Consider the following 26,579-nt stretch of genomic DNA (forward strand, 5'->3'; position numbering starts at 1 on the left):
TCATTCTGGGAATGTGACGTGTGTGGCCGTCCCTAACCTGTTGCCTCAAATGCCGCTCAGGTGGAGAGAGAGCGCTGCGCATTTGAGGCAACATAAAAAAGTCCCGGATGATAGTGACTCAGTGACCTATGATCCAGAGAAAAAATACCCCCAGAGGTCTTATCGTTTTTTTTTTTATTTTTTCAGGTTTTTTGGGGCAATTTAGTGGTTAATGGGGGTTAAAATTTTGAATGTACTCTGGACTTGGTACATTGGTCAAATAATGGAAAATTGTAATGAAAAGGGAAAATTTAGTGCTCCATGGAAGTGTGATACTCCCTGAAGCAGCCTATGCAGAGGACCGGATTATCGGGGCAAGTGTCACATTGATATGTGGTGTCCTTCCGAATCCCCCTCCTGTAACACACTCTGCATTTTTTCTGGGTTCGTCCCTTCTTTCCAGTGGGGGGATCACACCTGGACGATCCTGGCACCTATAACTCCAGACCCTTGGGAAGTCCGGCCTGATCTTTCCCAGTCGCCAAAGATCAGGAACCTTAGGGCTTCTTCTTGGTACAAAAGCGTTGTTCATGGCAACCTGTACCATGTAGACCGCAACTTTCTTGTACCATACCCTTGTTTTCCGCATGGCGTTACATGGCTTAAGGACTTGAACTGAGAGATCATCTCCCCCCATATACCGATTGTAGTCCAGAATACAATCAGGCTTGAGGACCGGTCCCACGGTACCTCGCACAGGGACAGGTGAGCTGCCGTTCCCATGAATAGTGGTCAGCATAAGGACATCCCTCTTATCCTTCACCAACAACAGGTTATCATGGGTCAGGGCACGGGACTCACCCTTGGGGATAGGCGTCTGGCTTTTCCGCACGGTCCCACAAGCGGACGTGGATCTGGCGGCAAGGGATGTGAAGAGAGGGATGCTGGTATAAAAGTTGTCCACGTACATGTGGTAACCCTTATCCAGCAATGGGTGCACAAGGTCCCAAACGATTTTCCCGCTAACACCCAGAGTGGGGGAACAATGTGGGGGTTCAATACGGGAATCTCGTCCCTCATATACTCTAAACCTGTAAGTGTACCCGGAGGTACTCTCACAAAGTTTATAGAGTTTCACGCCATACCGCGCCCGCTTTGAGGGAATATACTGGTGGAAGATGAGTCTCCCCTTAAAACTGATGAGAGACTCATCTACAGAGAAGTCCCTGAGCGGTACGTAGGCCTCCAAAAATGTGGCCCCAAAATGATCGATGACCGGCCTCACTTTGTAAAGCCGGTCATGGGCGGGATCACCTCGGGGCGGACATGCCGCATTATCTGCATAATGGAGGCATTTCCGAATGGCCTCAAACCGCCTCCGTGTCATCGCCATACTGTAAAGCGGGGTCTAATAGAGGACGTCCCCGCTCCAGTAACGACGAGCACTTGTTTTTTTGACCAGGCCCATATGCAGCGTGAGGCCCCAAAATGTCCTCATTTCCGCTGCCTCAATGGCGCGCCATTCATTGGACCTGGCCAAAAACGAATCGGGGTGGTGGGCAATGAACTGCTGGGCATAAAAGTTTGTTTGCTCCACCATGTGATTGACAAAACTGTCACTGAAAAAAAAACTTTAAAAAGTCCAGATCAGTGAAGCCAGCATGGTCAATCCGGAGTCGCCAACAAACTCCGGAACCCGTGGCTGATAACCCTCTGGGGGGCTCCAGACAGGGTCATCAGAAGGGGGCTCCGGTGCACTTGTCTGGGGGGCCGGACTCCTATTACGAGCGGCATTGCCACTCGTACTAGTGTCAGCCACTGGGTCACTCTCATGGGGGGTGCTTGGCCTCGCCTGGCGGTGTCTCCGCTGCCGTACAGGGGGCTCATCATCACTACTAGATGATGAGGAGGACGAGGAAGAGCACAAAAATGTAGGATCGTCCTCACTGGCAGATTCGGAGTCGGAGGCTAAAAAAGTGTAAGCCTCCACTGCCGAAAATGGCCGGCGAGCCATCGCCTTTTTTCTACGGTGACGGGGGGGGGGGGGGGGGGGGGGGAGGGGGAAGTATGTAGTGTGGTGCTTGGTGTAATACTTTATATAACGGTGTGTGATTATCAGTTATAATGGGGGGGGGGAAGCTGCGGCCAAAAAAAGGGGGTGGCGCTCACAGCGCCCTGAACCCCTAATAGGTCCCTGGTGACACTGATCACAGGACCCTAGGGGCCTATTAGGGGGGGGGGGGGGGGGTGATAAAATTTATATATATATATATATATATATATATATATATATATATATATATATATATATATTTATATTATATTATAATTTTTTTTTTTTTTTAATACTTTCACTTTTAATCTGACAATCGGCGGCCAATAGCAGCGTTGCTGGGGCGGTGACAGTATTCTCACCGCTCCCAGCAACCGAAGGTGATTGGCGGTGTATCGTACACCGCTGATCACCTTCGTTTTCCGGGTCATCGGGTCGCAAGTGACCTGAATGACCGGAATCGCAGCAGATCGCTCGCGTGAATTTGCGAGCGCTCTGCTGCGATCGCCGACATGTGGGGGTCCCGGGACCTCCTTCGGCATTTGTATGGCATGCCTGCTGAACGATTTGAGCAGTCATGCCATTACGATCTCTGCCGGGCGCCGCGGCAGGGACCAGAATATACCATGACGTTAATGTACATCATGGGTCCTTAACCCCTTAACGACGCAGGACGTATATTTACGTCCTGCGCCGGCTCCCGCGATATGAAGCGGGATCGCGCCGCGATCCCGCATCATATCGCGTCGGTCTCGGCGCTAATCAACGGCCGGGACCCGCGGCTAATACCACACATCGCCGATCGCGGCGATGTGGGGTATTAACCCTTTAGAAGCGGCGGTCAAAGCTGACCGCCACTTCTAAAGTGAAACTGAAAGTATCCGGCTGCTCAGTCGGGATGTTCGGGACCGTCGCGGTGAAATCGCGGCGTCCCGAACAGCTGATCGGACACCGGGAGGGCTCTTACCTGCCTCCTCGGTGTCCGATCGACGAATGACTGCTCCGTGCCTGAGATCCAGGCAGGAGCAGTCAAGCGCCGATAATGCTGATCACAGGCGTGTTAATACACGCCTGTGATCAGGATGAGAGATCAGTGTGTGCAGTGTTATTGGTCCCTATGGGATAACAATGATCAGTATAAGAGATCAGTGTGTGCAGTGTTATAGGTCCCTATGGGATAACAATGATCAGTATTAGAGATCAGTGTGTGCAGTGTTATAGGTCCCTATGGGATAACAATGGTCAGTGTGGGACCTATGGGACCTATAACACTGCAAAAAAAAAGTAAAAGAAAAGTGTTAATAAAGGTCATTTAACCCCTTACCTAATAAAAGTTTGAATCACCCCCCTTTTCCCATAAAAAAAATAAAACAGTGTAAAAAAATAAATAAATAAACATATGTGGTATTGCCGCGTGCGTAAATGTCCGAACTATAAAAATATTTCATTAATTAAGCCGTACGGTCAATGGCGTACGCGCAAAAAAATTCCAAAGTCACTTTTTATAACATTAAAAAATGAATAAAAAGTGATCAAAAAGTCCGATCAAAACAAAAATCATACCGATAAAAACTTCAGATCACGGCGCAAAAAATGAGTCCTCATACCGCCCTGTACGTGGAAAAATAAAAAAGTAATAGGGGTCAGAAGATGACATTTTTAAACGTATAAATTTTCCTGCATGTAGTTATGATGTTTTCCAGAAGTCCGACAAAATCACCTATATAAGTCGGGGATCATTTTAACCGTACGGACCTACAGAATAATGATAAGGTGTCATTTTTACCGAAATATGCACTGCGTAGAAACGGAAGCCCCCAAAAGTTACAAAATGGCGTTTTTTTTTTTTCGATTTTGTCGCACAATGATTTTTTTTTTCCGTTTCGCCGTGCATTTTTGGGTAAAATGACTAATGTCACTGCAAAGTAGAATTGGCGACGCAAAAAATAAGCCATAATATGGATTTTTAGGTGTAAAATTGAAAGGGTTATGATTTTTAAAAGGTAAGGAGGAAAAAACGAAAGTGCAAAAACGGAAAAACCCTGAGTCCTTAAGGGGTTAAGTACCGGGGTTCCATGAAGTACATGTACAATGCATTTTCCGGTAAAAATGACACCTTCTCATTATTCTGTAGGTCCATACGGTTTCAATGATCCCCGACTTATGATTTTTTCCAGTAGTGTGACAATATCCAACCTATATAACACCATGCACGGAAATTTATAATGTTTGAAATTGTCATATTCTGACCCCTATAACTTTTAATTTTTCCGCGTATCGGCCGGTATGAGGGCTCATTTTTTTGCACCGTGGTCTGAAGTTTTTATCGGTACCATATTTGTATTGATCGGACTTTTTGATCGCTTTTTATTCATTATTTATGGTATACAAAGTGACCAAAAATACGCTATTTTGGACTTTGGAATCTTTTTGCGCGTACGCCATTGACGGTGCGGTTTAATTAATGATATATTTTTATAATTCAGACATTTCCGCACACGGTGATACCATATATGTTTTTATTTTTATTTACAGTTTGTTTTTTAAATGGGAAAAGGATTCAAACTTATTAGGGAAAGGGTTAAATGATCTTCACTTTTTTTTTTTTTTTTTTTTGCAGTGTTATAGGAGACTATAACACTGCACACACTGATCTCTTATACTGATCATTGTTATCCCATAGGAGACTATAACACTGCACACACTGATCTCTTATACTGATCATTATTATCCCATAGGGACCTATAACACTGCACACACTGATCTCTTATACTGATCATTATTATCCCATAGGGGCTATAACACTGCACACACTGATCTCTTATACTGATCATTATTATCCCATAGGGACCTATAACACTGCACACACTGATCTCTTATACTGATCATTGTTATCCCATAGGAGACTATAACACTGCACACACTGATCTCTTATACTGATCATTATTATCCCATAGGAGACTATAATACTGATCACACTGATCTCTTATACTGATCATTATCCCATAGGAGACTATAACACTGCACACACTTATCTCTCATACTGATCATTATTATCCCATAGGAGACTATAAAATTGCACACACTGATCTCTTATACTGATCATTGTTATCCCATAGGGGACTATAACACTGCACACACTGATCTTACACTGCACACACTGATCTCTTATACTGATCATTATTATCCCATAGGGACCTATAATACTGATCACACTGATCTCTTATAATGATCATTGTTATCCCATAGGAGACTATAACACTGCACACACTGATCTCTTACATTGATCAGTGGTTTCTCATAGGAAACCATTGATCAATGATTCTGCCGCTTGACTGCTCATGTCTGGATCTCAGGCACTGAGCAGTCATTCGGCCAGGAGGCAGGTAGGGGACCCTCCTCCTGTGTCTCAGCTGTTCGGGATGCTGTGATTTCGCCGCGGACATCCCAAACAGCCCCCTGACCTAACTGGCAATGATTTACTTTCACTTTAGACGTGGCGTTCAACTTTGAACGCCGCGTCTAAAGGTTTAACAGCGTGTGGCACCGCGAACAGTGCCGCGCGCTATTAGCCACAGGTCCCGGCCGTTGTTAGAGGCCGTGGCCCCGCGTTATAGAATGGGAGCAGACTCGGGACGTACCGATACGTCTTGGGTCCTTAACAGCTTAAGGACCGGGTCACTTTCGTTTTTTACCTCCTCCCCTTCTAACAATCAGACTGCTTTAAATTCTCCACCTACAGACCCATATGAGGGCTTGTTTTTTGCGCCACCAATTTTACTTTGTAACGACAACAGTCATTTTACCACAAAATCTATGGTGAAACCAGAAAAAAAAATGACGGGCAAAATTTAATAAAAAACAAAATGCCATTTGTAATATTTGAGGGCTTCCGATTCTACGCAGTGCACTTTTTGGTAAAAATGGCCCCTTTATATTTATTCTGTAGGTCCATACGGTTACAATGATACCTAATTTATATAGGTTTTATTTTACTATCTAAAAAAAAAATAACTCCATGCACCAAAATTAGTATGTTTAACCCCTTAATGACCACGGACGTAAATTTACGTCCTGGGTTGGTGGTACTTCGAGCACCAGGATGTACATTTACATCCTGTGTATGACCGCGAGCATCGGAGCGGTGCTCACATCATACACAGCAGGTTCCAGCTGCTAGCAGCAGCCGGGGACCCGTCGGTAATGGCCGACATCCGCGATCGCGCGGATGTCCGCCATTAACCCCTCAGATGCCGTGATCAATACAGATCCGATCATCCAGCATGGCGGCCAGAGGTCCCCTCACCTGGCTCCGGCCTTCTCCCGGGGTCTTCTGCTCTGGTCTGAGATCGAGCAGACCAGAGGAGAAGATCACCGATAACACTGATCAGTGCTATGCCCTATACATAGCACTGAACAGTATTAGCAGTCAATTGATTGCTATAGATCGTCCCCTATGGGGACATAAACAGTGTAGAAAAAAAAAAAGTTGAAAAATTTCAAAATAAGAGTGCAAAATCCCCTCCCCCAATAAAAATGAAAATTCAGTTTTTCCCATTTTACCCCAAAAAGCGTAATTTAAAAAAAATAAACATATTTGGTATTGGCGCGTGCGTAAATGTCCGAACTATCAAAATATGTTAATGATCCCGTACGGTGAATGGTGTAAACGTAAAAAAAAGTCCAAAAATGTTATTTTAAAAAATGAATAAAAATTTTTTCTAAAAGTTATATAAATGCAAATGTGGTATTGATAAAAAGGACAGATGACGGCGCAAAAGATGAGCCCTCATACTGCCCTATATACGGAAAAGTGATCACTGATTTTGTACAAAAAGTTTTTAGATTTTTTTTTTAAGCGGTACAAAAATATAAAAGTATCTAGCCATGGGGATCATTTTAATCGTTTTGACCCACAGAATAAAGAACACACGTCAATTTAAACGTAAAGTGTACAGCGTGAAAACGAAACCCTCCAAAATGTGCAAAATTTTGGTCTTCATATTAATTTCCACCATAAAAAAAAACTTTGGGGGGGGTTTGCCGTACATTTTATGGTAAAATGAGGTTTCATTACAAACTACAATTGGTCACGCAAAAAACAAGCCCTTATATGGGTCTGTGGATGGAAATATAAAGGAGTTATGGATTTTAGAAGGCGAGGAGGAAAAAACGAAAACACCAAAATAAAATTGGCCTGGTCCTTAAGGGGTTAAAATTGTCATCTTCTGGGCCCTTTTTTTATTTTTCGGTATACGATGATGTATGAGGGATCATTTTTTGTGCCTTCGTCTGAAGTTTCTATTGGTACCATTTTTGTTTTGATGGGACTTTTTGATCGCTTGTTATACCTTTTTTTTTTATTTATTTTTTTTTTGGATGTACAAAGTGACCAAAAATACGAAATTTTGGACTTTGGTATTTTTTTTTTATGTAAACGCCATTAATTTTTCAGTTTAATTAATGTTATATTTTTATAGTTTGGACATTTGTGCATGCGGCGATACGGCAAATGTTTGTTTTTATTATGTTTACATATTTTTGATATGGAATTTGGGAAAGGGGGAGTGATTTAAACTTTTAATATGTAAAGGGTTAATGTATTTTATTTTTTTTTATTTTTTTTTTCTTCTCTCTCTCGCTTTATTGGTCCCTTAGGGGAGGAATTTTAGGAGGAATCAGTAGATTCCTCATACAGATCAATGGAGTTCCATAGAACCTCATTGATCTGTGTGCTCTGTGCTTGATTGATAAAGCCTGGTTCAGCCTGGCGTTATCAATCTCGGAGCCGCAGCCAGCACTGCGAGGGGGGTGGGGGCCACCAGGGACTGGTTAAAGGTGCCTTTAGACCAGTGGTCTTCAACCTGCAGACCTCCAGGTGTTGCAATTGTTGATGGGAATTGTTGTTTTGCAACATCTGGAGGTCCGCAGGTTGAAGACCACTGCTTTAGACGCTGCTGTCAGCTTTGATAGCGACGATCTAGAGCAGTGGTCTCCAACTGCTGAGTTGCAAAACTACAACCCCCAGCATGCCCGGACAGCCGTTGGCTGTCCGGGCATGCTGGGAGTTGTAGTTTTGCAACATCTGGAGGTCCGCAGGTTGGAGACCACTGATCTAGAGGGTTAATAGCCAGCTACGGTGATCGCCGCATTTCGTCTATTAACGGTAGCCCCCCGCTACAGCAATCCGCTGAGGGCCGCCCGGTATGGCGCTGGCTCTAGTCAGGAGGCAACCGGTTAAACGTCTTTCTTGTTTATACCTTTTTAATAAACACGTTAAGGGATGTTTTGGGGAGGGGTAATAAGGGTTAGGCTTAGTCTTCATACCGCTTTTGTTCCCTGACCTTAAATGACCCTTAGGCGCTTTTTATTTCAGCCTCTAACGGCCGTTTTTGGGACGGGTCACAACGGGCAATAACTGGTCCCAATAGATTCTATTTACTATAGAGGGGTCCTTTGGGCGCCGTTATTTTGTAGCGGGAGAAAGACGGCGCAGGCAGTAATTTTTCTCTCACTATTCCCCCCCCTCCCCCCAGGCTCCCCCCCCGACAGCCGACCGAACGCCGTCCTTACCCTGGTCCCCACTGGAACATTATTTTGTAGTTGTAAAATTAGGTTCCCTGCTCTTCCTGAGCCTCCTGGTTCATAGACGGTGTCAGTGCGCGGTGTGGCGGTCGGTGCTCGCGGTGGTGACGCTCATCTTGGTTATGTTTTCACGGTTTGGTTGTAAAATGTTTTCAATGTTCCATCATTCATTTTAACCCTTTGTTTTTTCTCCCCTCTTTCGCTTCAGGCCAACATGTCGTTCTCCTCTCTGTCCCGCGGCAGGAGATTGGCGCTTTCTACCATTGGAGTCATCGCTGCAGGAGGAGCCGGACTGGTTTTCACTCTCCACAATTCCGTTAAGGCCACCGACATGGAGCTTCACGCTCCCAGCTACCCCTGGAGCCACGGCGGCTTCCTCTCCTCCCTGGATCACGCCAGGTAACGCCATTAGACTGGTCCAACGCTGCTAACAACAAATGGCGCAGTTTCACTCTCTATGTTTGGGGCCCGGGCAGGTGTTCTCCATGTGGGTGTTGGTGGGGAGCGGTGCGGTCACATGACGGTGTGTCATGTCTGTAGTTGGGGGTAACGCTTGTTCTCTCCTGTGCAGTGTCCGCCGCGGCTACCAGGTGTATAAGCAGGTGTGCGCCGCCTGTCACAGTATGGACTACATCGCCTTCAGGAACCTGGTCGGAGTGTCTCACACAGAAGCTGAAGCCAAGGCCCTAGCTGAGGAGGTGAGTGTGCGCTCCAGTCTGAGGGGGGGGTGCACTCCAGTCTGGCGGGAGGGGGGGGGGGTGCGCTCCAGTCTGGGGGGGGGGTGCGCTCCAGTCTGAGGGGGGGGGGGGGGGTGCGCTCCAGTCTGAGGGGGGGGGGGGTGCGCTCCAGTCTGAGGGGGGGGGGGGTGCACTCCAGTCTGGCAGGAGGGGGGGGTGCACTCCAGTCTGGCAGGAGGGGGGGGTGCGCTCCAGTCTGGCGGGAGGGGGGGGGGTGCACTCCAGTCTGGCGGGAGGGGGGGGGGGTGCACTCCAGTCTGGCGGGAGGGGGGGGGGGTGCACTCCAGTCTGGCGGGAGGGGGGGGGGTGCACTCCAGTCTGGCGGGAGGGGGGGGGGTGCACTCCAGTCTGAGGGGGGGGGGGTGCACTCCAGTCTGGCGGGAGGGGGGGGTGCGCTCCAGTCTGAGGGGGCAGGGGGGTGCTCCAGTCTGGCGGGAGGGGGGGAGGGTGTGCTCCAGTCTGGCGGGAGGGGGGGCGTCGGCGCTTCGATAAATGTACAGGCTGACCTTTGCTGTGCCTCTGCACCCCACCACCGCCATCATTGCCACTTCATTGCTTTTTGTTTCCCCTTTTTAGTTTGAGATCCTGGATGGACCTGATGACAATGGTGAGATGTTCACCCGTCCCGGTAAGCTGTCAGACCACTTTCCAAAGCCGTATCCCAACCCTGAAGCAGCTAGAGCAGCCAATAATGGGGCGCTGCCCCCCGACCTCAGCTACATTGCCAACGCCAGGTACCACACAGGATTGACATCTACATCCTCAGTGATATGTAATGGGGGGGGGGTGGGGGGGGGGGCGCGGCGGCATGTGGGCTTCGTAGTCTGCAGGAGCGATAAGTGGTGGGAAGTGATGACCTCATCATGGCAAGGAATATATATATATATATATAAATAAATAGAGAGCGACTGGCCAACTTTTCCTCTGTACAAATCTATATATATATTATATATAAAACTCAACGTATATATGTGTGTATGTATATATGTGTGTGTATGTATATATGTGTGTATGTATATATGTGTGTGTATGTATATATGTGTGTATGTTCCAGCATCACGTCCAAACGGCTAAAGATATTAACATGAAATTTGGCCACATGTTACTTATATGTCACCAACAAACATAAGATAGGTAATTTAACCCTTACACCCCCCCATTTGCCAGGGGCGGGGCTTATGTATAAAGTCCTATACAAGTCTATGGGAAATATATATTACTGCATAACTTCCAAACGGCTGGAGATATTTCAATAATACTTGGTCACATGTTACTTATATGTCCACTTAAAATATAGGATAGTTAGTTTAACCCTTAACTACCCCCATTTGTGAGGGTCGGGGTTTTTGTTTAAAGTCCTATGCAAATCAATGGGAAATGTATGTTCCCACATAACTTCTGTACGGCTGGAGATATTTCCATACCTGGTCACATATTACAGGTCGGGATAGGAGGTCGGGATAGGAGGTCAAAAGTTTCCTCCTCTGTTTATTTTCCTCCCCAACAAGGATTAGGAAGGAAAAACTGGGCAACACCGGGTACTCAGCTAGTTTTCTATAAATCTCCACAAATGTTACAGATTACAGAATATATAGATATAATTATATTATAATAATCTGTAATATTTGGGGAGTTTTATCAAAGATTTGTGCAGAGGAAAAGTTGACCAGTTGCTCATAGCAACCAATCAAATCTCTTCTTTTATTTTTCCAAAAAACGAAAGTGATCTGGTTGCTATGGGTAACTGGTGAACTTTCTTTGTAAGGGGTTTGATGAATTTCCTCCATTGACCCCACAGAGGAGAGAATTAATTTGAAGCAGGCGACTAAATAAAGCAGTGACCTAGGAAGCCGCTGGGTACTGCCCAGGGTATGAATACTTATAAAGTCATAGTAACACACAGATGACGCTTATACCAAAAGCTCCACAATAAAACTTTTACATTTATTCTATATATTTGAAGTGTGTAATCTGGAAAAACACAAATGTGCGTAAAATATGAGAACAAAATCGAAGATAATAAAAAATCCGTGTAACCCCAAAATAATCCGATAAATAACAATACACCCGGAGGAGGTCCAGACACGAGCCATAAGAAAGACTTGGCTATGTTGAGACTCCTCAATGAAAGTCTATGGGAGGGGGGGTGACAGCCGTCACGCCCCCTCCCATAGACTTGCATTGAGGGGGCGGATGTGAAGTCATGAGGGGGCGGGACTATGTCACGAGCTCCCATCTCCAGCATTCAGAACAGTTTGTTCCAAACGCTGAACAGAGGAGTACCCCTTTAACTTCTGACCTTCCTTTACCCTCCACTTATTTCGTCTACATTTTGTCTGTATAGGGTTAATCCTCCTGGAGACCTCACTATATACTCCTGGTTTATTGTCTGTATAGGGTTATTAGATAATGATCCTGTTTTTTTGTCCCCTGATGAACACTATTATAGGGTGAAATGTGTTGGGATGTTGTTAGGTAACAGGAATTTGTCTTGGGGTTACACTGTTGCACTGAGGCTCTTATAGGATTTATCGTATTGTATCCGGACATCTTCGGGGGGTATTATTTCTGTGTTTTTGTGATTGTTTTATCTTTTTTCTTTTTGTCTTTTTCAGATTTTCTTTACACATTTGTGTTTTTCTGTTTACAAGAAATCTTTTGAATTACACATTTTATGTACAAGGAATCAATGTGAAAGGGGTTATCAATGTTTAGAAAAACAAAAACAGCGCCACTCTTGTTCTCAGGTTGTTTGTGGTATTTCTGCTCTGATGAAGTGAATGGAGCAAAGTTGTAATACTACACACAACCTGAGGACTGGGGTGGTGCTGATTTTCCTAACCCCTGGATAACACTATTCAGTCGTGAGCTCTAGTTCTGTAATAGTGGTGAATACTTGTAGCAGGCGCCATGTCTGATCCCGTCTCCCCTATAACTTCTCTATTTCCAGGCATGGGGGGGAGGATTACATCTTCTCTCTGCTCACTGGATACTGTGACCCCCCGGCCGGTGTCACCATGAGGGAAGACCTGTACTTCAACCCCTACTTCCTGGGCCAGGCTATTGGGATGGCGCCTCCAATCTATGATGAAGTTCTAGAGTATGATGATGGTAAGTATAGAAGTGTACTGTACATTACCAGAGTCACTATATACTGATCCTGTACTGATCCTGAGTTATATCCTGTATTATACTTCAGAGCTGTACTCACTATTCTGCTGGTGGGGTCACTGTGTATATACATTACATTACTTATCCTGTACTGATCCTGAGTTATATCCTGTATTATACTCCAGAGCTGTACTCACTATTCTGCTGGTGGGGTCACTGTGTATATACATTACATTACTTATCCTGTACTGATCCTGAGTTATATCCTGTATTATACTCCAGAGCTGTACTCACTATTCTGCTGGTGAGATCACTGTGTACATACATTACTTATCCTGTACTGATCCTGAGTTATATCCTGTATTATACTCCAGAGCTGTACTCACTATTCTGCTGGTGAGGTCACTGTGTACATACATTACTTATCCTGTACTGATTCTGAGTTATATCCTGTATTATACCCCAGAGCTGTACTCACTATTCTGCTGGTGAGATCACTGTGTACATACATTACATTACTTATCCTGAGTTATATCCTGTATTATACCCCAGAGCTGTACTCACTATTCTGCTGGTGAGATCACTGTGTACATACATTACATTACTTATCCTGTACTGATCCTGAGTTATATCCTGTATTATACTCCAGAGCTGTACTCACTATTCTGCTGGTGAGGTCACTGTGTACATACATTACATTACTTATCCTGTACTGATCCTGAGTTATATCCTGTATTATACCCCAGAGCTGTACTCGCTATTCTGCTGGTGAGGTCACTGTGTACATACATTACATTACTTATCCTGTACTGATCCTGAGTTATATCCTGTATTATACTCCAGAGCTGTACTCACTATTCTGCTGGTGAGGTCACTGTGTACATACATTACATTACTTATCCTGTACTGATCCTGAGTTATATCCTGTATTATACTCCAGAGCTGTACTCACTATTCTGCTGGTGAGGTCACTGTGTACATACATTACATTACTTATCCTGTACTGATCCTGAGTTATATCCTGTATTATACCCCAGAGCTGTACTCACTATTCTGCTGGTGAGGTCACTGTGTACATACATTACATTACTTATCCTGTACTGATCCTGAGTTATATCCTGTATTATACTCCAGAGCTGTACTCACTATTCTGCTGGTGAGATCACTGTGTACATACATTACTTATCCTGTACTGATCCTGAGTTATATCCTGTATTATACTCCAGAGCTGTACTCACTATTCTGCTGGTGAGGTCACTGTGTACATACATTACATTACTTATCCTGTACTGATCCTGAGTTATATCCTGTATTATACCCCAGAGCTGTACTCACTATTCTGCTGGTGAGATCACTGTGTACATACATTACATTACTTATCCTGTACTGATCCTGAGTTATATCCTGTATTATACCCCAGAGCTGTACTCACTATTCTGCTGGTGAGATCACTGTGTACATACATTACATTACTTATCCTGAGTTATATCCTGTATTATACCCCAGAGCTGTACTCACTATTCTGCTGGTGAGATCACTGTGTACATACATTACTTATCCTGTACTGATCCTGAGTTATATCCTGTATTATACTCCAGAGCTGTACTCACTATTCTGCTGGTGAGGTCACTGTGTACATACATTACATTACTTATCCTGTACTGATCCTGAGTTATATCCTGTATTATACCCCAGAGCTGTACTCACTATTCTGCTGGTGAGATCACTGTGTACATACATTACATTACTTATCCTGTACTGATCCTGAGTTATATCCTGTATTATACCCCAGAGCTGTACTCACTATTCTGCTGGTGAGATCACTGTGTACATACATTACATTACTTATCCTGAGTTATATCCTGTATTATACCCCAGAGCTGTACTCACTATTCTGCTGGTGAGATCACTGTGTACATACATTACTTATCCTGTACTGATCCTGAGTTATATCCTGTATTATACCCCAGAGCTGCACTCACTATTCTGCTGTTGAGGTCACTGTTTACATACATTACATTACTTATCCTGTACTGATCCTGAGTTATATCCTGTATTATACTCCAGAGCTGTACTCACTATTCTGCTGGTGAGGTCACTGTGTACATACATTACATTACTTATCCTGTACTGATCCTGAGTTATATCCTGTATTATACTCCAGAGCTGTACTCACTATTCTGCTGGTGAGGTCACTGTGTATATACATTACATTACTTATCCTGTACTGATCCTGAGTTATATCCTGTATTATACTCCAGAGCTGTACTCACTATTCTGCTGGTGAGGTCACTGTGTACATACATTACATTACTTATCCTGTACTGATCCTGAGTTATATCCTGTATTATACTCCAGAGCTGTACTCACTATTCTGCTGGTGAGGTCACTGTGTACATACATTACATTACTTATCCTGTACTGATCCTGAGTTATATCCTGTATTATACCCCAGAGCTGCACTCACTATTCTGCTGGTGGGGTCACTGTGTATATACATTACATTACTTATCCTGTACTGATCCTGAGTTATATCCTGTATTATACTCCAGAGCTGTACTCACTATTCTGCTGGTGAGGTCACTGTGTATATACATTACATTACTTATCCTGTACTGATCCTGAGTTATATCCTGTATTATACCCCAGAGCTGCACTCACTATTCTGCTGGTGGGGTCACTGTGTATATACATTACATTACTTATCCTGTACTGATCCTGAGTTATATCCTGTATTATACTCCAGAGCTGTACTCACTATTCTGCTGGTGGGGTCACTGTGTACATACATTACATTACTTATCCTGTACTGATCCTGAGTTATATCCTGTATTATACCCCAGAGCTGTACTCACTATTCTGCTGGTGAGGTCACTGTGTACATACATTACATTACTTATCCTGTACTGATCCTGAGTTATATCCTGTATTATACCCCAGAGCTGTACTCACTATTCTGCTGGTGAGATCACTGTGTACATACATTACATTACTTATCCTGTACTGATCCTGAGTTATATCCTGTATTATACTCCAGAGCTGTACTCACTATTCTGCTGGTGAGGTCACTGTGTACATACATTACATTACTTATCCTGTACTGATCCTGAGTTATATCCTGTATTATACCCCAGAGCTGTACTCACTATTCTGCTGGTGAGGTCACTGTGTACATACATTACATTACTTATCCTGTACTGATCCTGAGTTATATCCTGTATTATACTCCAGAGCTGTACTCACTATTCTGCTGGTGAGGTCACTGTGTACATACATTACATTACTTATCCTGTACTGATCCTGAGTTATATCCTGTATTATACCCCAGAGCTGTACTCACTATTCTGCTGGTGAGGTCACTGTGTACATACATTACATTACTGATCCTGTACTGATCCTGAGTTATATCATGTATTATACTCCAGAGCTGTACTCACTATTCTGCTGGTGGGGTCACTGTGTACATACATTACTTATCCTGTACTGATCCTGAGTTATATCCTGTATTATACTCCAGAGCTGTACTCACTATTCTGCTGGTGAGGTCACTGTGTACATACATTACATTACTTATCCTGTACTGATCCTGAGTTATATCCTGTATTATACTTCAGAGCTGTACTCACTATTCTGCTGGTGAGGTCACTGTGTACATACATTACATTACTTATCCTGTACTGATCCTGAGTTATATCCTGTATTATACCCCAGAGCTGTACTCACTATTCTGCTGGTGAGGTCACTGTGTACATACATTACATTACTTATCCTGTACTGATCCTGAGTTATATCCTGTATTATACCCCAGAGCTGTACTCACTATTCTGCTGGTGAGGTCACTGTGTACATACATTACATTACTTATCCTGTACTGATCCTGAGTTATATCCTGTATTATACCCCAGAGCTGTACTCACTATTCTGCTGGTGAGGTCACTGTGTACATACATTACATTACTTATCCTGTACTGATCCTGAGTTATATCCTGTATTATACCCCAGAGCTGTACTCACTATTCTGCTGGTGAGGTCACTGTGTACATACATTACATTACTTATCCTGTACTGATCCTGAGTTATATCCTGTATTATACTCCAGAGCTGTACTCACTATTCTGCTGGTGAGGTCACTGTGTACATACATTACATTACTTATCCTGTACTGATCCTGAGTTATATCCTGTATTATACTCCAGAGCTGTACTCACTATTCTGCTGGTGAGGTCACTGTGTACATACATTACATTACTTATCCTGTACTGATCCTGAGTTATATCCTGTATTATACCAGGTATAATCAGATTTGTGTACCTGTTGTCTATACCATTAATAGGGTTCAGAGGTCACTGATACATTAATTTGTCTTCCTCTGCAGGAACCCCCGCAACAATGTCTCAGGTGGCTAAAGACGTCTGCACGTTCCTGCGATGGGCCTCTGAGCCGGAACACGACGACCGCAAGCGCATGGGCCTTAAAGTGAGTGTTTATGGGGGGGAGAGGAATTATCGTGAATGGAGGTCTCTGACCGGAGTTCAGTGTTTTCCAACAGTGTGCCTCCAGCTGTTGCAAAACTACAACTCCCAGCATGCCTGGACAGCCGAAGGCTGTCCAGGCATGTTGGGAGTTGTAGTTTCGCAACAGCTGGAGGCACACTGTTGGAAAGCACTGATGTAGTTTCTGACACACTGTACCAAACCCCCAGCAGTATGATGAGCCTTAGTCCAGGACATGGTGTCTCTATCCTCACGGTGTCCCCTCTGCCCCCAGATCGTGTTGATGTCGACCTTTATCTGCGCCGTTCTCTACTACATGAAGAGACACCGGTGGACGGTGCTGAAGTCCAGGAAGATGGTCTATAAACCACCAAAGTAACCGACTGATTGTATGCTGCGTGTGGGACCCTCCTCATGTGCGTTGGCGGCCTCGGTGGTGAGATCTGGTCGTGCTTGCAGTCCCCCTATCCTGCCTCCTGACTGTGGAGGCAGCACTTGGACAGAATCCTCCATTGTAATATTATTTCTCACCTCGGTCTTCACGGGATTTACTTTATTTTTATTTTTCCGCTTGTCTGTCTTCATCATCGTCCATTATGTGTCATCGGAGAGGAAGAGGGACTGCGGGAGAAATCTGCAAACACTCTTGTGTCCATCCCTACCTGGGGAGGCTGATAAATTAAATAAAAAAAATATTTTAAAATGGACGGAGAGGGTGGCCGGTGGTTTTTGTGGGGTTAACATGAGACTAATCATTAATTGGGAAAAAAAAAAAACATTAGAACTTAACGTGGATTCTTCTGTAACAAACTCAAGAGGAAAAAAAATAGTACATCTAACACAGATTTCATTGATTCCAACGTGTTTCTCCTGAAGGGGAGAGACAGCTTCATCGGGGGATATTTTCAATGGGATGAATGTACAGAGGAATGTTAAGAATCTAGAACGAACCCGTGGTGATCATTCTGCAATGGTGAAGTATCAGGATCTAAGGTGTATGTATTGTTACGTGTTCCGGTGTGATGATACAACTAATCTCAGCAAAGGCAAAATTAAAGTCTGGGAAGGGAAATAAGTTCCCCACCCTAGATCCATTCCTCCCTAAAAGAGCCTGTCCCTGCCTTTTGGGATCCCGCCTCCTCAATAGGGTGGCCCAGACAACAAGGATGGTTCCGATTACCAAGTGAGGGAGGGAACAAAGTGGGGAAGAGGGAGGTAACTTCTATAATACATGGGTATGCACAAATAAGGTATCAGCGTAGAAAAAGACTGAAATAAAATGGAAATAACAAGCTCCTCCGAGAAAATATAGTACATCTAAAACAGATTCCATTGAGCTAAACGTGTTTCTCCTGAAGGGTAGAGATGGCTTCATCAGGGGATATTTCCAATGGGATGAACATACAGAGAAATGTCAAAATCGGAAATGAACCTGTGGGGGGGGGGGGGGTGTCAATCTGCAATAAAGAAATATCAAAAGCCAAGGTGTATACATACTCGGCTAGCGATGTGAATGACAGCGAGTGGGATGCACAGATTGCCAGTGGCGGTAAGACCCACTTGTGTCAGTCCAATGTAATACACTCGTCACACTGACAGACCAGGGGCTGATAATTCTAAAGATCAGCCTCTGGTAACCACTGGACTAGTGTCACTGACAGACCCAACAGTGCCTCCAGCTGTTGCAAAACTACAACTCCCAGCATGCCTGGACAGCCGTTGGCTGTCCAGGCATGCTGGGAGTTGTAGTTTTGCAACAGCTGGAGGCACTCTGTTTAAAAAACACTGGACTATTGTGTGACTGACATCTGACACTAGGGGTTTTATCAGCCATTTGCAATCTGTATATCCCTTACATCCCCATTGCTAGCGGACTAGGATATATTCACATTGGATTCTGACTTTTTTTTTTACATCAGTTAAGTGAACCACATGCTCGTTTTGCATTTTAATATCTCTGTACATCCAATCCTATTGGAAATATCCCCTGATGAACCGGTCTTTTCAGGAGAAACACGTTGGAATCAATTACATCTGCTGGATGTACTATTTTTATATATGTTACAGAAGACTCCATGCTTTCTTTAGCCTCTTGTCATATCGTATTGGTGTGTACACCCTCACTATAGATATTTGCTATCTTTGTCCCTGCTTTTTTTCTTTTCTTCTCACGGGGTATTGGGAATGGGCTGTCCTCATTGTTGGAGCTATAAATAAGGTGGGCACCCTCAAAAGTCAGGGATAGACTCTTCCCAGACTTGTTTTATTTTTGTCTTTAGTGATATGGTAACAATTATCTTCAAACCAGGATGTGTTTAGGAGTCCCCGTCTGCAATAGGATGTGTGGAGGAGTCCCCGTCTACAATAGGATGTGTTTAGGAGTCCCCGTCTGCAATAGGATGTGTGGAGGAGTCCCCGTCTGCAATAGGATGTGTGGAGGAGTCCCCGTCTGCAATAGGATGTGTTGAGGAGTCCCCGTCTACAATAGGATGTGTTGAGGAGTCCCAGTCTACAATAGGATGTGTTGAGGAGTCCTAGTCTACAATAGGATGTGTTGAGGAGTCCCTGTCTACAATAGGATGTGTGGAGGAGTCCCCGTCTACAATAGGATGTGTTGAGGAGTCCTAAAATAGGATGTGTTGAGGAGTCCTAAAATAGGATGTGTTGAGGAGTCCCAGTCTACAATAGGATGTGTTGAGGAGTCCCAGTCTACAATAGGATGTGTTGAGGAGTCCTAGTCTACAATAGGATGTGTTGAGGAGTCCCCGTCTACAATAGGATGTGTTGAGGAGTCCCCGTCTACAATAGGATGTGTTGAGGAGTCCCCGTCTACAATAGGATGTGTTGAGGAGTCCCCGTCTACAATAGGATGTGTTGAGGAGTCCCTGTCTACAATAGGATGTGTTGAGGAGTCCCTGTCTACAATAGGATGTGTGGAGGAGTCCCCGTCTACAATAGGATGTGTGGAGGAGTCCCCGTCTACAATAGGATGTGTTGAGGAGTCCTAAAATAGGATGTGTTGAGGAGTCCTAAAATAGGATGTGTTGAGGAGTCCCAGTCTACAATAGGATGTGTTGAGGAGTCCCAGTCTACAATAGGATGTGTTGAGGAGTCCTAGTCTACAATAGGATGTGTTGAGGAGTCCTATAATAGGATGTGTTTAGGAGTCCTCCTCTACAATAGGATGTGTTTAGGAGTCCCAGTCTACAATAGGATGTGTTGAGGAGTCCTAGTCTACAATAGGATGTGTTGAGGAGTCCTCCTCTACAATAGGATGTGTTGAGGAGTCCCCGTCTACAATAGGATGTGTTTAGGAGTCCCCGTCTACAATAGGATGTGTTTAGGAGTCCTCCTCTACAATAGGATGTGTTTAGGAGTCCCAGTCTACAATAGGATGTGTGGAGGAGTCCCCGTCTACAATAGGATGTGTTGAGGAGTCCCCGTCTACAATAGGATGTGTTTAGGAGTCCTCCTCTACAATAGGATGTGTTTAGGAGTCCTCCTCTACAATAAGATGTGTTTCGGAGTCCACCAGTTTGGCTGGGTGTGGTGGGGAGTTAGATTACACGGGGAAATCTATTGATTGGAGGGAGGTCTGGTCTAGAGGGGCTGGGGCCACTGCAAACCTCAGTGTGGAGCATATACAAAGAATGGTGGGGTCAAGGGGAAATATCAAGAAACTACTCATCGAAAAGGGTGTGAGGAGGTCAGGAACTGTTCTGATGACCAGGAGGAGCACAGATGGGAAATGGCAGCTATTAACCCCTTTTTCGGGCCATTTTTTATTTTGGCTCTTTTGTTTATTCCTCCTCACTAGAGATGAGTGAATTTACAGGGATTTGATTAGGCACGGACTTCTCGGCTCGGCGTTTACAGACTTTATCCTGTATTATAGTTCAGCTTTCAGGTGCTCCGGTGGCTGGAGACTTTCCTAGGACTGTATCCACCAATTCCAGCCGGAGCACCGGAAAGCTGAACTAATTTATACAGGATAAAGTCAGCAACTGCCAAGCCGAGAAGTTAGTGACGCATCGAATCACTGTAACTTCGCTCATGTCTACTCCTCAGCTTCTAAAAATCATAACACTTTTCCACCTACAGACCCAAACGAGGGCTTGTTTTTTGCGCCACCAATTTTACTTTGTAAATACCATTAATCATTTCACCACAATCGATGGCAGAACCAGAAAAAAATTGTGGGGCAAAATTGGATAATTTGTTAATTTTGGGGGCTTCCAATGCTACGCGATGCACTTTTCAGTACAAATGACACTTTATCTTTATTCTGTAGGTCCATACGGTTGCAAGGATACCTAATTGTCTGTAGGTTTTATTTTACTACTTAAGTTTTTTTTAAACTACATGCACCAAACTTTTAAAGTTTTAACACTGTCCACTTCTGACCCCTATAAACTTTATTTTTCTGTATATAGGGATGTATGAGGTCTCACTTTTTGTGCCATGATCTGTAGTTTTTACCGTGATCATTTTTATTTTGATGGCACCTTTTGTGATTGCGTTTTATTCATTTTTGTTTCTTAGTATATGAATTGACCAAAAATACGCATTTCTGGACTTTGGAATTTTTTTTTACGCTTGCGCCTTTGACCGTGCAGTTTGATTAACATTATATTTTAAGTTTTTTTCAAAATGGGAAAAGGGGGTTAAATCATTTATTAGCTTTTTTTTTAATTTTTAGTCCCCTTTAGACTATTACATGCAATACTTAGATTACATACACTGAACAATGCTATACCATAGCATAGATCTGTGTTATCTGTGCTCAGTTGCTCAAGCCTGGATCTCAGGCTTGGAGCAATGGCGCGGCGATCTGACAACAGTAAGGAAGGTAAGCATCCTCCCACTGTCCTCAGCAGTTTGGGACGCCTTGCTTTAACCGCGGCGGTCCTGAACAGTCCACTGAGCTAATGGGCAACTGTTTTCTGTTTAATACCAGACATAAAAAAAATAATCAGCCCGATCGTCAATGTCCGGTATAAGCAGTGGGACATGGTTGCTGTTAGAAACATGGCCTGGTCAGATGGATTCAGATCTCTATAGAGAAACATGTCCTGGTCAGATGGATCCAGATCTCTATAGAGAAACATGGCCTGGTCAGATGGATCCAGATCTCTATAGAGAAACATGGCCTGGTCAGATGGATCCAGATCTCTATAGAGAAACATGTCCTGGTCAGATGGATCCAGATCTCTATAGAGAAACATGACCTGGTCAGATGGGTCCAGATCTCTATAGAGAAACATGGCCCGGTCAGATGGATCCAGATCTCTATAGAGAAACATGACCTGGTCAGATGGATCCAGATCTCTGTGGATAAACATGTCCCGGTCAGATGGATCCAGATCTCTGTGGATAAACATGTCCCAGTCAGATGGATCCAGATCACTATAGAGAAACATGGCCCGGTCAGATGGATCCAGATCTCTGTGGATAAACATGTCCCGGTCAGATGGATCCAGATCTCTATAGAGACATGACCTGGTCAGATGGATCCAGATCTCTATAGAGAAACATGGCCCGGTCAGATGGATCCAGATCTCTATAGAGAAACATGACCCGGTCAGATGGATCCAGATCTCTGTGGAGAAACATGTCCCGGTCAGGTGGATCCAGATCTCTATAGAGAAACATGTCCTGGTCAGATGGATCCAGATCTCTATAGAGAAACATGACCTGGTCAGATGGGTCCAGATCTCTATAGAGAAACATGGCCCGGTCAGATGGATCCAGATCTCTATAGAGAAACATGACCTGGTCAGATGGGTCCAGATCTCTATAGAGAAACATGGCCTGGTCAGATGGATCCAGATCTCTATAGAGAAACATGGCCCAGTCAGATGGATCCAGATCTCTGTGGAGAAACATGTCCCGGTCAGATGGATCCAGATCTCTGTGGATAAACATGTCCCGGTCAGATGGATCCAGATCTCTGTGGATAAACATGTCCCAGTCAGATGGATCCAGATCTCTATAGAGAAACATGGCCCGGTCAGATGGATCCAGATCTCTGTGGATAAACATGTCCCGGTCAGATGGATCCAGATCTCTATAGAGACATGACCTGGTCAGATGGATCCAGATCTCTATAGAGAAACATGGCCCGGTCAGATGGATCCAGATCTCTATAGAGAAACATGACCCGGTCAGATGGATCCAGATCTCTGTGGAGAAACATGTCCCGGTCAGGTGGATCCAGATCTCTATAGAGAAACATGGTCCGGTCAGGTGGATCCAGATCTCTATAGAGAAACATGACCCGGTCAGATGGATCCAGATCTCTATAGAGAAACATGTCCTGGTCAGATGGATCCAGATCTCTATAGAGAAACATGACCCGGTCAGATGGATCCAGATCTCTATAGAGAAACATGTCCTGGTCAGATGGATCCAGATCTCTCTAGAGAGACATGACCCGGTCAGATGGATCCAGATCTCTATGGAGAAACATGGCCCGGTCAGATGGATCCAGATCTCTATAGAGAAACATGGCCCGGTCAGATGGATCCAGATCTCTATGGAGAAACATGACCTGGTCAGATGGATCCAGATCTCTATAGAGAAACATGGCCTGGTCAGATGGATCCAGATCTCTATAGAGACATATGACCTGGTCAGATGGATCCAGATCTCTATAGAGAAACATGGCCCGGTCAGATGGATCCAGATCTCTCTAGAGAAACATGGCCCGGTCAGATGGATCCAGATCTCTATAGAGAAACATGTCCTGGTCAGACGGATCCAGATCTCTGTGGATAAACATGTCCCGGTCAGATGGATCCAGATCTCTGTGGAGAAACATGACCCGGTCAGATGGATCCAGATCTCTATAGAGAAAAATGACCCGGTCAGATGGATCCAGATCTCTATAGAGAAACATGTCCTGGTCAGATGAATCCAGATCTCTATAGAGAAACATGGCCCGGTCAGATGGATCCAGATCTCTATAGAAAAACATGACCCGGTCAGATGGATCCAGATCTCTGTGGATAAACATGTCCCGGTCAGATGGATCCAGATCTCTGTGGATAAACATGTCCCGGTCAGATGGATCCAGATCTCTATAGAGAAACCTGGCCCGGTCAGATGGATCCAGATCTCTGTGGAGAAACATGGCCTGATGGATCCAGATCTCTATAGAGAAACATGTCCTGGTCAGATGAATCCAGATCTCTATAGAAAAACATGACCCGGTCAGATGGATCCAGATCTCTGTGGATAAACATGTCCCGGTCAGATGGATCCAGATCTCTGTGGATAAACATGTCCCGGTCAGATGGATCCAGCTCTCTATAGAGAAACCTGGCCCGGTCAGACGGATCCAGATCTCTATAGAGAAACATGTCCTGGTCAGACGGATCCAGATCTCTATAGAGAAACATGTCCCGGTCAGATCGATCCAGATCTCTTATAGAGAAACATGTCCCGGTCAGATGGATCCAGATCTCTATAGAGAAACATGGCCCGGTCAGATGGATCCAGATCTCTATAGAGAAACATGGCCCGGTCAGATGGATCCAGATCTCTATAGAGAAACATGGCCTGGTCAGACGGATCCAGATCTCTATAGAGAAACATGTCCTGGACAGACGGATCCAGATCTCTTATAGAGAAACATGTCCCGGTCAGATGGATCCAGATCTCTATAGAGAAACATGTCCCGGTCAGATGGATCCAGATTTCTATGGAGAAACATGACCTGGTCAGATGGATCCAGATCTCTGTGGATAAACATGTCCTGGTCAGATGGATCCAGGTCTCTATAGAGAAACATGGCCTGGTCAGATGGATCCAGATCTCTATAGAGAAACATGTCCTGGTCAGATGGATCCAGATCTCTATAGAGAAACATGTCCTGGTCAGATGGATCCAGGTCTCTATAGTGAAACATGTCCTGGTCAGATGGATCCAGGTCTCTATAGAGAAACATGGCCTGGTCAGATGGATCCAGGTCTCTATAGAGAAACATGGCCTGGTCAGATGGATCCAGATCTCTATAGAGAAACATGGCCTGGTCAGATGGATCCAGGTCTCTATAGAGAAACATGGCCTGGTCAGATGGAGCCAGATCTCTATAGAGAAACATGACCTGGTCAGATGGATCCAGATCTCTATGGAGAAACATGGCCTGGTCAGATGGATCCAGGTCTCTATAGAGAAACATGTCCTGGTCAGATGCATCCAGATCTCTATAGAGAAACATGGCCTGGTCAGATGGGTCCAGATCTCTATAGAGAAACATGGCCTGGTCAGATGGATCCAGATCTCTATAGAGAAACATGTCCTGGTCAGATGGATCCAGATCTCTATAGAGAAACATGGCCTGGTCAGATGGATCCAGATCTCTATAGAGAAACATGGCCTGGTCAGATGGATCCGGATCTCTATAGAGAAACATGGCCTGGTCAGATGGATCCGGATCTCTATAGAGAAACATGGCCTGGTCAGATGGATCCGGATCTCTATAGAGAAACATGGCCTGGTCAGATGGATCCAGATCTCTATAGAGAAACATGACCTGGTCAGATGGATCCAGATCTCTATAGAGAAAAATGTCCTGGTCAGATGGGTCCAGATCTCTATAGAGAAACATGTCCTGGTCAGATGGGTCCAGATCTCTATAGAGAAACATGACCTGGTCAGATGGGTCCAGATCTCTATAGTGAAACATGGTCTGAATTTTCGCTGGTTGGGAAACACTGTTTATACTAGGGATCGACCGATATCGTTTTTTTAGGGCTGATAATTTATACCGATATTCCGGTATAAATTATCGGTTTTTACCCCCCCCCACCGCTGTAGATCATTGATTTAAAGCGGCGCTTTAAATCAATGAACTGCAGCGGCTTTTGCGGTGCCATAGACCGCCACCCGCTTCTCTCCCCCTGCCTGTCCGGGGGTCCTGAGACCTATCACCGCCACCGCGGGCAAGAGTGAACCTGAGGGGGAGGGACAGGAAATTGGAGTAAAAAAAAAAGCCTGAGGGGAAGGGTCCGGGAACTCAGAGGGAGAAAAGACCTCAAGGGGGAGGGTCCAGGAAATCAGAGGAGGAAGAGCGCGGAGGCCAACATAAGGCAGATCCATTGTGTGAGTTCCTGTTATTTATACTTGGCTGTAATACAGAACAATCAGAAATGTAAGACTGTTTATCATTATTCAATCCTTTTACTTATATGGTGGCTTATCCTCCAGAGCTGCACTCACTATTCTGCTGTTACATCATGTCTTATCCTCCAGAGCTGCACTCACTATTCTGCTTTTACATCATGTCTTATCCTCCAGAGCTGCACTCACTTATCTGCTGTTACATCATGTCTTCTCCTCCAGAGCTGCACTCACTATTCTGCTGTTACATCATGGGGGAGATTTATCATTGCTTTTAGAGGATTTTTTTTGTCTATGTTTTGGCGCATGCAGCCTATTAGCTACTTCCGTGCCTTTTGATACAGTTTCTTTTTTCCTACCTGTAGAACTTTTTCTTGTTGATCATGCAGCGGTCATGTATTTATTGTTTGTGTACTTTTTTAGGCACTTTTTTTAGGCCCAAAACGACACCACCTACCAGTAAGCGTGAGAATCACTTCTAATTTCCACAGTTTCCGT

At 44.6% G+C, this 26,579-nt stretch overlaps 1 protein-coding gene across 1 annotated transcript in view; it reads left to right on the forward strand.

Annotated features, from left to right (window-relative positions):
* The window catches only part of LOC130311604 (cytochrome c1, heme protein, mitochondrial), a 28,238-nt gene extending 10,573 nt beyond the window's left edge, over positions 1–17,665 (forward strand). The window contains exons 2-7 of the mRNA XM_056552499.1: positions 8,826–9,016; positions 9,189–9,315; positions 9,931–10,088; positions 12,305–12,465; positions 16,841–16,941; positions 17,233–17,665. Coding sequence (XP_056408474.1) covers positions 8,826–9,016; positions 9,189–9,315; positions 9,931–10,088; positions 12,305–12,465; positions 16,841–16,941; positions 17,233–17,337 — 843 coding nt within the window. The 3' untranslated portion in view covers positions 17,338–17,665. The remainder of the gene's footprint in view (positions 1–8,825; positions 9,017–9,188; positions 9,316–9,930; positions 10,089–12,304; positions 12,466–16,840; positions 16,942–17,232) is intronic.
* The last annotated feature ends 8,914 nt before the right edge of the window (positions 17,666–26,579 follow it).

Source organism: Hyla sarda, unplaced genomic scaffold, assembly GCF_029499605.1.
Source record: "Hyla sarda isolate aHylSar1 unplaced genomic scaffold, aHylSar1.hap1 scaffold_165, whole genome shotgun sequence".
NCBI classification, from domain to species: Eukaryota; Metazoa; Chordata; class Amphibia; order Anura; family Hylidae; genus Hyla; species Hyla sarda.